The 14904-nt window shown below is 39.0% G+C and overlaps 1 protein-coding gene across 15 annotated transcripts in view; it reads left to right on the forward strand.

Moving 5' to 3' along the window:
- Positions 1-14904, forward strand: part of MCF2L (MCF.2 cell line derived transforming sequence like) — a 155919-nt gene that overhangs the window by 65102 nt on the left and 75913 nt on the right. Inside the window, exon 2 of one of the 15 annotated variants that reach the window (XM_088051809.1) lies at positions 3643-3672. The exons of 12 other annotated variants lie outside the window; for them this stretch is intronic. In XM_088051809.1, the coding sequence (XP_087907935.1) occupies positions 3643-3672 (30 nt within the window). Of the gene's footprint in view, positions 1-3642; positions 3673-6963; positions 6982-14188; positions 14207-14904 lie in introns of those variants that run through there. 2 more of the 15 variants (XM_088051817.1, XM_088051810.1) reach the window with 2 other exon arrangements.

Consider the following 14904-nt stretch of genomic DNA (forward strand, 5'->3'; position numbering starts at 1 on the left):
GTATTTGGGTTGTATTTAAAACACCTTTTTCTAAAGGAAGTAAAACATCAGGTATTTAAATTTTCATAGAAGGTTTTTATAGACTTTTTTTTTTTCCAGATAGCATTTCTCAAACTTATTACCATTTAATAACTGTGATGTACGTAATTGATTTATTTGGCTCAGACAAATTACTTGGTGAAAAGTGAGCACATCAGCAAAACCGGTCACAGCTGACATCCTTGTAAAGACAGGAAAGGTCCCAAGTGGGATGTCCATCAAAAGTGAACTGTTTCTTTCCTGAAATAATTTTAAGAGCATCATCATACAATTTAATAGGGATATGTGTTCAGAATATGTTTTTTGATAAAGAGGTTATTAAAATTCAGATACCAATTCAGCAACACTGGCAAATGTATTTCTTCCTTCACTTAAGTGTCTGTATTGACCTGTCCTATAAACCTGATGGACTTTAGATTCCTTTTTTTTAAACACTTTTTTGTTGTTTTTTTTAACTCTAAAAGTTTTTATTCTTTGTGTTAAAAAGTAAAAGTGGAGGAAATGCATTATTTGAGAAGTGTATTTTACAATACAGTAGGATGCATGCTGTGATAGAAGTATCTAAAAAGCATGACATTATTAGCAAATTTGTGAGATTGGTCTCACTCAAGACTCCTGAAATTTCTTATTATGTCCTATTTTTTGTGTTAAAAAAAGTGATTTCAATACAACTACAACATTCTGAATTGCACTGTTGGCAAAGTTACTATTTCCAAATATTTGTGCCTTAATTCAGAGGAAAGAATGTTACTTTTCCACCTGTGTGCATGATAAGGAAGGAAAACATTTTGGGATACTGCAATACAGACCACCACTTTTAGGCTCCTGGATGATGATTCTTCCAAGAAAACAAAGACTTTGAGAGTCTCTCTAATGAGCAAGAGACAGGCACACAGAACTGAGGGCAACACAAGGCTGTACCTCTAGGCTGCTCTTCCATAGATGCACACTGAACTCTGTGAGCCTGCTCCCTTGGACCTTTACAGCCTCTCTTTTCCCCTGTTTGCTGAGATTTAAGCTGTCTTTGAGTTTTCTTACAGGGAACAGACATATTCTAAGGGCTGTTGTGTGGTGTTAAGGGTTACACATGTGAATGGAGGAAAAAAATGTGAAAAATAATTCCATTACTTCAGTACATGTAAAATGAAAGTTAAACTTGGCTGTGCTTCAGATTTAACCTCAGAAAGTTAAATCTGACTGTGCCTTTGACTCTTGAAATGGGGGAAAAATGTCTTCTTGACCATTAGTGCTATTTGAAAAGCCCATTCAATTAGAGGGAGTAGCTATATATGACATTACACCATAATAGGCAGTGAGCTAGTAGGAATTTATATTTTTCCTGCTTTCATGGCCACTGAAGAATATATGAAAAAAAATAATGCAATAGTGAAAAAAAAAAAAAGTTGCCCTGATCAATAATCTGAGAGACTCTGCCTCAAGAATTTAGAGTAAAAATAACTTGCTTTTCTTATACTTTTGCTTTTCCACATGGAGAATTGTCAACAAGTAGATATTTACTCTCTGGGCAGAACCAGTCCTAGAGGCAGGATGTAGCTTTATTTACTCCCTTTATCTTCTTCATTGTTCTTCCGAGAAGTTGCCAATCCCATGTGCTGTTGCAATCTATTTAGTTCTGCTGAAGTCGTGTTTAACAGTTTGCAGTATTTCCTCTTATGGTGTATGCTTACATTGTTTAATGAAATCCCACATGATCTTCAAATTAACCTCAGAGGTTAAGCTTACCTGAAAAGGTTGAACACACATGGCCTCGTGCAGAAGCAACCTAAGCTAAAAGTATCAAAGTTTATTGTAAGATTTCCAGCACTTCCTGACTAAAGCTAGCTCTTGTATTTACTTATTTAATTTTATTTTGGAGCCATTACATCTTCTAAAGCAGGAAGCAGAGATCAGTGCAACTTTTATGTTTTTCATTTCTTGCTCAGTGATGTAAAAAAACATCCCAAAAAAGATTTTATTTTAATCAGCAGTTTATCCAGCATCACAGTTTGTTTTTTGCACTTGGACTCGAATATGGCATGAAACCCTCTGCAGTCTTGGTTGCTGTTCCTTTTCTGAAAATAATGGCCAAGGGCTGCTGACAGCTCTGGTTTTCACATATACTTACTCTTCATTAGTATCTGTCAGCAGCCTTTGCTCTCATTGACTGTGAGTTTGTCAACTTGCACACAATTCAGGATGAGGGACCAGGCTGTTGAGTAAGTTCATTCCTTCCTTTTGGAGTGAGGCCAAGGAACTAACTGAAGGACCTGGGAATTTTCTGTACAGGCTGCTGCTTCTCCCTTGTTACCCTCCAGGTGGAAAAAATACAAGATTTTTCCACCTACAGTGTTGACAGCATGCAGTGAATCTCAGCCTCATCTAATTATTATCAGTCTTCCCCTTCTTTGTAACTTCAAAATTTGTAGTCAACTCTGGAGCTTTTTTAAATAGAGGTCACAAATAAGTGAGTCCAGGGACCAAGTTAGACGAAGCTCCTCAAGGGCTCAGCGGGAATGGCTTGCAGTTGTCTTTTAGTAAGGAGTTTTGTCCATTTAGCAAATCATAGTAGTTGGTGGAGCAGTTGGGAGGGAGTAAAGCTGTAATTTCAGGTGTAAGCAGTTAGTCAAGAATACACTTTTAAAAATCGTGTCCAGTACAATTCTCATGAAAATTTATCCTAGAGTTATCCTGGATTACAAATGCTCTTGTGATATGTGAATTAACTACAGTAATCTGAATTTGGACAGGGCTATATTCTGAGAACCATTAGGAGTTTCAAATGGACAAGCTTAATTGTTGCTTAGTTGTGTTAGTGATGAGTAGTTCTCTGAATTATTCCCTCTCTTGATTTATTTCTCTGAAAAATCACCTTAGAAGTATGCGACATATAGTTTATATGATTCTGTGGCAGAGAGCTAGTGGAAGAACTCATTGATCTGTGTCTTTTGGCCTTTGGGGAAGGAGCTACTTGCTTTTCAGGCTTTTATTTGAAGGAAAGATGCAATATATATTGCCTTTGTTTTTGTCTTCTTTCATGAAACACAAGCAGCTTGTTTCACGCAGTGAGTCTGTGGAGAAGAATACCCACTAGTACCTAAGACATCATGACTAAATAAACATTTTCTCTGCTTTAGCCAAGTACTTTCCCAATTCTTACCATCTTTGGTGGATTCCAAAGGTGTATATGAGAAAGTGGATAGGGATCAACATGTCAGTTGTTTTTAAGGAGAGGTAGGATGTGAAGAATTCAATATGTTGTCTCTATCCTTTTACATTAGAGAAACTTTATCTTTCTAATACTGTTTGTTACAGCTGCATTTTTGAAACAGAAACTAGAAACATGTCCTTCTGGAGAGAACACAGCTCTCCAAGTGTCATTTCAAACTCTCTAGCTTCTGCCATCCAATTCTCTAGTAGTGCCTTCAGACATTTTAATTTGACTGTGCATGTGGGGCACAGGTAATGATTTGTGTCATCTACCATGATGGCTATCAAAGACTGTTTGAGGACTTCAGGTGCAAGTACAGGTGGTGTCTACTACTTTCAGTGTGAAAGCATTTGACCTTGATTCTTTCTCTGATTTTTTTTTTTTCTGACTTCCAGCTATTGAAAATGATGTTCTTTGTCTGCAAGGTAAGTTGTAATAATAATTTTTGCAGATGTTGTAATTTGCCTTTATAGAGTTATTTTAGGGCTCAATTCTTTGGGAAAAAATTTCAAGATTCCAAGTTTTTTGGGGTGTTCCAAGTTGGTTAGCCTGCTCCCAAGTATGAATAATGTGCACCTCCAGTTCAGCACAAAACCAACATCTGCTTCTACATTTACTGAAAGCATTAAAGGAGGTTTGCTGCTATCTACCTTTATCTACCTTTGCTTATCTACCTTTAATATTAAAGCCTAAAAACATAAGAACTGTCTTAGTAGCTCCCAATAAAGCCTGTTTCTTTGCCTTTGCCTAAAGAAGGACTTGGGTGTTTGGCCCAGCACTTGAAGTTTCTTTCTATATTCAGTTGGCTAAATACAGATCAGACTGTATGCAGAGAACTTGAGTGTGTTGGGAAAATCTGTAATGAACTTCAGGTTCTGGGGTGTCAGGAGGTATTTTGGGGATTGTGTGCTTGGACTCAGGTAAGAGCTTCCTCCCTAAAGATGCCTAAGCTGCCATTTGGCAGTGTTTAATCCCTAAATAACTGGAATTTGACTGGGGGTTTGAGGATAAAAGTCTTACAGTCACAAGAGCTATGGATCCTCCACCCGGTATTTCCACTCTGGCATGCTTCCAGTGCAGAAAAGAGAAAAGGTATTCCCAAGCCCATCTTATCAGATGGGGTTTCAGCCATTTGCCCGGTTTCAGGTCACCTTAGTTTATCCCCTTCAGTGTTACAAAGTAACCCAGCATATTTTTTGGGAACAAGGAGTCATAAACAGAGTAATAACAACTGTTTTCCACATTAGTTTGCTTCCTTCTCTCTGTTACAAAACCCTATTATTATTATTGTTTACATTTAAACAATGAGAATGCTCTGTCCCCTCTCCCAGCACAAGGCAGCCTCAAGCCCTTGTGGTGCCCAGAATTTTTGTGGATGCTCTATAGCCCAGTCATGGTAGCGTGCTGCTGCCCTGAAGTCTCCTCTGCAAACAATGGGCTTGAATAGTTTAAATTTTTTAAAACAATTTCCTCTATGTGACCATGTTTATTTTAGAAAGGAAAAAACAGAGGTTGCTCTTGTAACCTGCAAAAGGCATTGGTGCTTCAGGGAGAGAAGACATGTTTTAGAGCACAGTGCCAACAGTTAAGCAAGTGAGGGGAGGCAATATGGTATAAAATAATAATATAAAAGCAGAGAAAACGTGACAAAGTAGGCTTTGGGTTGCAATGTGCCAAATTGTGGAGTACACCAGAAATATACTGATTAGCTGCCAATCTCTGCTGTTGCATGGGAGGCAATAACTTCAGTGGAACTGCTGCCACAAATGGGAACAGGCTTGCATTAGGTCTATTTCTCAGCACTTAGGCTTTGGTTGCTGGTTTACAGCACAGTGCTTGATCTAAAGACCTCCTTGCAAGAGGGGTATTTGCACAAGCTCTTTATCAGCCAGCTGCTGGTGGCTGCACCTGTAAACCTTTAATGCCTGTGAATTCACCCCAGCAGGGCTGGCTGAAGCTAAATACCACTCAGCTGCCAGGAGGTACCAGGCAGATAGATGTATGTGCTTTTGGGCAAGCTCAAAATAGAGCTCAGTTTTTTCATTCCACCCAGGTACAATGAGAGCTTCTTTCTGCTTGCCTGAGGAAGAAAACATGAAATAAGCTCAGTGAAGTTAAGGCTTTTTGTTGTTGATTTGTGAAGGCTAATATATACTGTTGTCTGTTTGTATCTGAGCTGCTATTTTCTTCACTAATTAATAAAATAGGGTTATTAAAAATAAGATGTGCATTGGTTTTTTTGTGCCCTAAGGAATTGCATGTAAGTAACAGCAGGAACTTGAGTATGTGTTACATGTAAGCCGTTTCAAATTCTTTCATAGCACAGGAGAAGACGTTCCATTGAAGAAAAAATCTTGAGAGCTGATTTCCAGAGACTCAGAAAGGGAAAAAAAATGAAAAAAACCTTAAACCTTATTCCTCTAAATGCTCTGACGAAATCTGTACAAGATATTTCTGAAAGAAAATTTCAATTTCTTGCCCTGAAACTTCCCTCAAAAATATAGTTCAGCAAATAAATCCTCGTTGGGAATGGGGGTACTTTTAATACTCTTAATATTTCTTTGTTGTTGTTCTGCTTGTTTGAGGAGAATATTTGGTTCTTTGCTGATTCTCTGAATTGGTTTCTGCATTTTTTATCCTTGGTATTGAGCATTTGGTGTCCTGGAAAGGTGTCTGGAAGAGTTCAGCATTGGCTGAACTGCTCTAGTGTGGGGCTGAACACAGCACAGTTACAGGATGTGCTGTGTTTGAGCATGGAGAGGTGGGGGCTTTTGGCAACGGGCATAAAATCTGTCATATCAAAAAGACACTGCTAAATATTTCAGAGGTGGGCTGTAGGATGAGACCTGAACTGAAGAGGCCTCATTTGCTGCCACCGTGGTGCAGGGAACTACAAAGAGTGCCCTCACCTTTGATGCACTTGCCTTGTGCTTTTTCACTTAGTGCAAATACAGGGGTAAGAGCTCAGTTGAAATTACGTTGAACTAATCAGGTACACACTTGGTAAGGCAGGAGCTGGTGGAAAATAAATGCATTTTTTTGCAGAGTCAACAAGAGGAAGAGCAGAAAGAATGGCTGGGAGTTGTGCCTCTGTTGTGGCTTACACTTGTGAGATTCATGAGAATTAGTTCAGCTGCTACATGTGTCAGAACAGGTGGAATTTGCTCTTTGGCCTTCATTTCATCTTTCTTTACATCTCCATTCTCCTTATGGAAAGGAGAAGAAACACGAAACTGTTTCAAAAGCCTCTTGGGGTTGAAGCATTTTCCCAGAACTGCAGATGCAGGGGACCCCAGAAGGGTTGCTTTCTGTTAATTGTGACATCCTAATTGGTGGAGGTTTGGGAGGTTGATGTGGTGGGCTGCCAGGTTTATATAAGTTCATGTAATTACATGGCTGGCACATCCCTTTCTGTTATTGCTCATCTCAAAACAGTGTGAAGGTTTTTAAGATGTGCTGAAAAATCTGGCCTGATGAGAGGCTGACGCTCATGAGCCACTCTTGGCAGAGGTGTGGTTTTGTTGTGTCAGACCTGGGCCAAAAGCAAATGCACTGACAGGGCAAGGAGCAGGCTGTGATGTGGAAAATGAAGGTAATGCTGCTGTTGAAAAGCTTGTACTCCACACTGCTTTCCTGAATGGGCCAGGAAGCATCCCGGGAAACTGGAAAAGAAGGAGAATGCCTGTTGCTTTAGGTTGATTAAAATCGCAGGGACTGGCTGCTTTTTCAATCAGGTAAGGGCATAGGCTTCCTGTTTGGATCCCTGTTTGGAGACTGGAAACTGGACATGGTTACAGCTGCTGTGCTGCACTTGTTTATGGATGTTACAACAGCTCTTTGCAGGCTTATATTTTTTAAACTTATTTTAGAGAAGTGTCTCATTAAAGGAATCTCTCCCTTTTTAAATAATATGTTACTATTTTCTTTAAAATCCTGCATCTACAAAATAAAAAAAGTCAAGTGTGATTTATGTCATGTCTTTTCACAGAATGCAACTCCTGTGAATTTACCTCTTTTCCACTGACTAAATTTAACCAAGAATATCATGCTGCTAAGTACAAGGGATAAGATATTTTGTTCTCTCATTGTAGTGAGACTTTCTTTCTTTAAAGGAAGTTAATTTCTGTTGAGAACCTAAAACAATTCTCCTGGTCGCCTCTCCAGAAGAAGTCAATCTGTTTTCTGCTTCTTTCCTTTTTGATGAGTGAAAAATGGTCTTGTGTTTTGCTGATATTAAGTTTCTTCTTGTCTTGAGAAAACTGTGGAGCTTGTTGAAGCCCAGAAGGATGAAATAATTGACAGTGAGAGAAATTGAGATACCATTTTGGAAATATTTAAGCGAGGGGAATGGTGACCTTTGAGGATTGCTCAGTGCATTTGCTTACATTTTTTTTCACACCTTTCCCATGTGTGGGGACTTTGTGGGTTGCACAGCCAGAGACAGCTTGCTGTGGTGTGCATGCCTAGGCCACAAAAATTCCAAATCAAAACCAAAGCTGCCTTGATAAGTAAGGCATTTTTATCCTATCAGTTATGTAGCTTTTACCATTTTCAAGTGTAATCCCACAACAGTGTGGGTCAGATTTATACAGTGTAAGAAGGATTTCAGGTTGATGGCCCATTCTGAAGAATTTTGTTTATATTTGCCAATCTAAGATGACAAGTAATGATATGATCTCATAACCAGATTTTTTTTTTATTCCATTTGAAGCTATGAGTAATCCTTCAGTACTGAAATATCACAACTAACTTGTCCAAACCCACCCCAGCTGATTATTTTAGAGATGTGTTGCAATGAATATTTTTTAGCTCTTAATTTTGCCTCAGATCAAAAGCAGGTCTCTCTTCTTGGCTCTCTGTCCTGTTTGCTCTTTATGGATTTTCGGAAATGATGATTTCTGCAAATTTTCTTTTCCTTCCTTTGTAAAAAATAGTTTTGTACCCTTTTCCTGTGTTCATCAGTATTACAGGAGCACATGATATTTTCTTTGGAACCGGTTCTCCCAGAACTTTTGACCTGAAAGTTTTTCTGTTACCCAAGTATCTTGTTCATCTGGGGAAAAAAAAGATTCTGTGTACTTTAAGAGTCATAAAAAGGGTTTCCTATTGCTGACAAAGTTCTATTTTATACTTTGGCTATAAATATATTTGTGATTGTGGCACAACACTTCATCATTTGTAATGGTCTCTGTTGGTTTTCCTTGCTTACTGAATTAATATTCTTACTAATATATGTGTTTCAGAATACATAATAAACCTGTTTTTCCTTTCCTAATTTTAATTCCTGTGCTGCTTTCATTGTGTGTTTCTGTTGGTATTACTCACTGTTGAGTTCTCCTTTCTTCTGCCACTAAACTCCACATCCATTTTTTTTCCACTTCATTTGCTTCTTTAATCCCACTGCCAGTATAAAAATGGATCTCATCCTCTTGAATTTTCCAAATTTTAGTCCTGCCTTCTATCCAGGCTCAGCAGTGATTTGGTTTCCACCTTGAATTACAATTTTCAGTTGTCATCAGGCTGCAATTTCCCACCTCTGGATTTTGAACACCACTGCAGAAACCTTGAGTCCCAAGCCACAAGTCCTCTTTTCCTCACACAGTGCAGTCTGGACAGCAGCATCTCTGTGTAGGCACTGCTGTTCTGGGTACTGCTGCTGCTTGTGAAGTTAAAAAGGTCACATCCATTTCTTTGTTGGCTTTGCAGCTGTGGACAGAGGGAACTGTCACTAAATACTGCAGGATAAAGTGCTTACTACTAACTCATGTGTGATTAAATTAATCCTGAAAAAAAAAAGTCCAGTTCTTGTGTCTCTCTGAAAGAAGAAACCTTGGTAAACCTTGCAGCACAGCCAAGGAGAAGCCTATGATTAAAGACTTGTGGGGGAGCTTGTTCAGAACGGACACGTAAATAAAAAAATTATAAACTGATTAAAATTCAGTACACAGAACACCAGAAAGATGTAATTTTTAAATTAGAAATTGAAACAGATGTGTGATAACTGCATTCAGTGGCCAGGCTTCTGGCTTTGGGGAAAGCCCCGAAGAGTAGTCATGAGGCCAGAGAAGTACCATCCTTGGTAGGGTGTTACTCTGCCTTGAAAATCACTGACGTGTTCTTTTGCCTTTTGTTTTACTTCTTAGATACCTGGTGTGAAGGATGTGTAATCTTCAAGACCTTGAAGTTTATTATTGTCTTACAGAGCAAAGTGTACTTTTAAGATGTAATTTCTCAGCAGCTTTCCTTATGTTTTTTCCAGGCATTATCTTTTTGAAAGATAGTACAGGGTTCAGTCTTTTTATTGAACAGCATCCTTTTCTTTTAAGTGCTCCAGCAACTATTTGTATTTACCAGCATGCTTGTTTTCAATGCAAATATTTCTTCATGGATGGAAGTTTTAATTGGGGTTTTTTATTGTTGTTTCCTGATCATGATTTTTGATCGGTTGTACTTGCTTAAATTTAAGTTTGGAAATCATGCAGAGATCATTTTTGATGACTTAGCATCCAAGCTGAAAATTGCCAAAGCAGTTTCAAAATGGATTAGTTTTGTTGCTGTGTGAAGATTTAACAAGCTGCTTAGTATAATGGATTAGTAGAAACATTTATGTTTGTATGTGTGTGTTTATGTATAATGGGTGTATAAACTAATTTTAATCCTTGGAATCTTTTGATGTAAACCAGACAGAAGAGTAAATCTTGAGTGCTTGATGACTTCAAAAAGAACAAAACTTCTTTTGCATCCATTCTGTGAAAAAAACATCAGGAAGGATTAGAAGAAGAAAATGAATGGAGCTTTTAAATAGTCTGGTATACTAAACTAGAAGCCAACAGATTATGCATCAAATTTCTCCATGTCTCCAAAACTCCACATATTTATAAATTTGCAGCTACAGGTGTGAGTTAGATATATTTTGCTAGGGTTTTTTTTTTTTTTTTTTTAGTGTATACATTTGCATTATACTAAGGATGATGCTATAAGGATAGCTCTTGTCGTGCTGAATGCCACATTATTTTATTGGTGTGCTTTTTGCTAAGTACAGCATCCCTAATGGAAAAATATGTTTAGTAATTATATTTTAATGTTGAACTTGTCAGACTTCGATATCTTTTACCACAAACATTGCCATCCTTATGCTGCACACTTCCACATGCTTTATAAAGCAGGTACAATATCTTGTATATTTAAACCATAGTCATAGCTTCCTTCTCTGGGTTTCATAAAACTAGGATAACAGTCTTTAACCTCAATTGACTTTGCATCCATCCTTTAACAGCTTCTCCCACAGTGTTTTCCTCAGTTCTGCAGGCTGGAGCCTGTCACTCACATCCCATGCTGAGGTGGGAGGGAGAATTAACCTGAGTGCTGAGCTTGAGTGGAGTTGAAATTAATTTCTTTGCATTTATAAATGCATACTCTTGTGCCCACCAAGATTTTCTCAGGAGGGTTCCTGCTTCTTTGTGTTTTAATAGAGCTTAAATTTTCCCTAAAGTCTTCTTGCTAACATGCATGCCCACATAGCATAATTTTCCTCTCCAGTTCTATTTTAAGCTGTATCATGGAAGCCAGGGAAAGGTTTTATGCTTCAGTGCTCTTTCTTTCTGCTCTTCTCTGAAATGCACAGCCAGGAATTCAGGTATTGTAACCATAGAGCAAACATTTCCTCCACACACAGAGTCCAAAATAGAGTGCTAACACAAAAAGCCATTTGGTTACTGGCTGGAACCCTCTTTTACCAGAAGAGTGTTTCCTAAGAGCCTGTAGTATCATCAGCCCATCTTTCTGTGCAAAATGGAACTGCTAGGGAAAAAAAATCACCTTTACCTGAACACCTTTTAACCAGGCATCTGAAACTGAGTTCCACAGAGACACTGTGGGGGCTTCTGTCCCTCCAGCAGAGTGGGGGGCAGGTTCCAAGGCTCCTCCAGAGCAAGAGCTGAGCTCTCTCTATGTACTTTTTCTTCATGTGTGTTGCTAAGTCTGAAGGCACTGGTCCCTAAAAGTGGGAGGTGAAGGTGTGCCTTGTTGGTCAAGATTGAAAGATAACAGAGTTGGAACAAGTGCTGTATTTTGGTGCTCTTAGCCACAGACATTATTACATTGATCAGTCTGGGAAAAAACTCACACTCCCTGGAAGTGTTCAGGGCCAGGTTTGATGGAGCTCTGAACCAACCTAGTTGAAAGGTGTCCCATGGCACAGGGATTGGAACTAGATGATCTTTCAGGTCCCTTCCAACCCAGGCCATTCCATGGTTCTACAATATATGTGGCTGTGGGGTTTGGAGATTTCAGGCTAGGAAAGAATAATCTAAGCGGGAGCCTGGAGGATGGCTGTTCCATGTATCTATTGTGCTAATCCAAGAAATTAAATTGTTTTAAAACTAGTACTAGGTTTTCACCTGAATGACTAATTTCACTGTTTTCTCTGCTGTGAAATCTGAAGGCAGAAGCCTGTTAAAATGCAATTGTTGTCTACATTGGGTACAACATGAAGGGACTCTGGAGCAGTCAGTGTTGATTAATACAAGGATTTATAGTTCCTCTCAATCTTGACAGTGAGAACAAGCACAACCAACATGTTATATGTCGTTGTTTTTCCTCTTTTACATTCATGGAGGGTTTTTTGGTTTTGTATTTCATTTTTCTTAAGGAAGTAGCCAGCTTGCAAAAGTATCAGGTTCCTCGGTCTTATTGTGTGGATCTAGGTGGGAGTAATTCCTATCTGGAGAAGGGTGTAGCTCCTCTTTTTCACGGTTTTAATCTCTGAAGGAAAGCTATAAAACTTCCTCTCCCTCCCTATGGATGTTTGGAAAGTGTCCCTGTGTCTGCTTTATCATCTTTTATTATCAATCAGATAATAAGGGTTATACTTCCTGCATGCTGTGCTGCAGGTGACACCAAGCCCATGCCACTCCTAACAGAAGTACCTGGTCAGCCAAGCATATTGCAGTGGACTCTCTGCCCACTGTTTGATACCAGCCTGGTGCTGTTAAGTAAGAAGTTAATATCAGTGTGTATCCTTGCATAAGGTATCTGAGACTGTTCTTCCTGAAGCCGTGCTGTAGCGCAACAGCCAGAAATAAAAATGCTGTGAAGTGTGATCTTTGTCTGAGGAGTACAAGTCATGATACTGATCTGGGAGCACGCTCCACCCTGTGGGTTAGGTGGCTGTCCTGGAAAGGAGGGAGTCTGGGCTTGGAGCCAAGACATAGATCCTGTGTCTGACAGGGCAACAGATGCTGTTACCTGATCTAAGAGAGGTCACCTGCTCCATCTCAGCTTTCACATGTGAGAGTATTTACATGACTTGTGGGAGTGGTGTGGAGACTCATTCACTATCTTTTAACTCTCTGCACAATCTAATGTGCTAATCACTCATAAAATACAGAAGAGCTAAAAGTTAAGTAAAATATTTCTAAGGAGTGTCACTTCTTTTAAATCTGCTTTTATTTAAAAACAGATAGTGCTTAGAAAACTCTTGTGTTTTGGCTTACTACAAAACATACTGACCCCAAAATGAAATAGCAGAATTCAAAATAAATTACAATGATTATATTCTTCAGGTCACATATTAACATTGTGCACTGAATAAACCTGTTTGTATAGATGGTAGGTTTGTTGGACTACATCTGACTAGTGTGGGATTGCCAACAGTTCCTGCCCCATGGCAGATGAGTGGTGGGAACACAGATGTGGGGCGCTTCAGAAAATAACCTCTAGTGTGGTCTCTGAGTGACCTGGGTTTGTTTTGGTTTTCTTTTATGGGATTGGTTGGAGGCTGGGAGTGCTGATGCAGAAATGGAGCTTTTTTCCATCTGCAAATGGGATTTTGTGAACAGATGTAACCATCAATTCAAGCTTTTTATCCTCGCTGTCCTCTTTCCTTGACCTCTGTTGTTGGGAGAGGACTCTTACCACACTGTGAAGTGAAGAAAAACAGTCCATTTGTTTTCATATGGCTGTTGCTGTCACTCGTGGTCCTTGGCTCATTCTTTGTGAGTCTGAATGGCCGATAACTAATCTCAAGTGTATTAATTAACAGCTAGTCTGTCACTGAGCAATTACTTGAATGGATCAGGCAAAGCAAGTCCACTCAGCATTCATGTCTGTAAAATCATATGGAATACTCCTATTTTAGTTTATTTTGTCGTTTGTTGCCTTATTTTCCATTGTCTTCTTCATAAGATTGTAGTGTATTTTCACCCGCAAAGTAACATTAGTAAAATGCCTTTTTGTCACCTCCTTCTGCTTTGGGTAGGCTCCTTCATAGGGAACAGGTGTTTGATTGGTTTCCCACCAAGGAAAGCACCCCAGTTCAGTTCTATTAAAGACATGTGGGTGAGAATTCCCTTACAAACAGGAAAAGCTGACTGTATTTCTGGGGAGCTTTCTAGCTAAAGGGTCATTGGAAAGAGGGCATTTGTTCCTTGGGCAGTTAATTTCCCTGTGTGGAGTAGGGGTGAGTGGTAGAAAAAGATGATAATGCTAGATTTACTGTACCATTGTTTGTTAAAACTAGAGCTTTTAAAGGGAGGGTTTTTTGACAAGGCGCACTTAGGATTAATTTTTTAATGCATTCTTACTCTGATAATGTTGGAACAGTGCATGTGTTCATATTTAAAGCAAACAGCTTGCATCTAATGCATGCCAGCGCTTTATGCAGGAAGACAAGAAGTGGTAGCCAGCAAGCCCTTCGGAGGACCTCTGAGCCTGCTGACAGGCACACTTACTCTGCATGTAATTTGAAGAAAGGCATTGTGCCCCCAGTGGCTTGGCTTCGAGTGAAAGATGGAGTTTTGCGCTCTCATTTTGCACTGAGGATGAGCTCACAGATAAATAGGTCACTGTCCACGGAACTATTTTGCTCTAAATTGATTAGAAGCAACATGACCTTAAGCCTGATCTCCTTGCTCTACAAAGATATTGCTGAATTGTGGCTGCTTCTGAAGAAATGCACAGGTGTGTCTAGTGTTTAAAATTTTGTTAGTTGCTTGATTGTGGGTCAGGCAGGAACTTTGCCAGATAACGTTTTCCTACTGAGGAAAATGGGATGTGTTTTAATACAAAGGCAAAAGTTGTATTCTGTTTGTGTGCATTTGTGTATAAATATAATTTATTGGTGGGTGTGTGTTCTGTCCTTGTGTAAATTTGCAGTGTATCATTTTATTTGCAGATGTATCTCTCAGTGTACCATATGCATCCACAAACTTTATTCCTGTATTTTACATGGAAGGTACTTTATTCATTCATGCCGTGATTATGGTGATCAGAACAGCTGCTAAAGCTTACAGGGAGAACTTGCTGTTGCAGAGAGCTGTCCTGCTGTTTCTGGTTTACAGTGTTTTAATTTTCAGTTCAGTGCATTTTATGTGAATAGCAGATACACAATTTCTCCTGATCCCTATTGGAGGTAGAGAAAAAGCAATGTTTCTTTCATAAGATCCAATTTGGCATCCCCTAGTTGTTAGTATAGGCGGGTTGATCTAAAATTAATTCTTTCTTTAGTTCCTTCAGTCAGAGCTTTCTATAGAAATGTTGTTTCTGTTAAGATACAGTGAAATAGTAGAGATATTATTTGCAGTTAATAGTGCAGCCACAGTCAATTGCAAAATGAAAGCATGTTTTGTGGAACAGGGACAAGCAAAATCGCGTCCTTA

The sequence above is a fragment of the Pseudopodoces humilis genome, chromosome 2 (genome assembly GCF_049639895.1).
Source record: "Pseudopodoces humilis isolate 2021_Gansu_Grassland_sample_001 chromosome 2, ASM4963989v1, whole genome shotgun sequence".
In the NCBI taxonomy this organism is placed as follows: Eukaryota; Metazoa; Chordata; class Aves; order Passeriformes; family Paridae; genus Pseudopodoces; species Pseudopodoces humilis.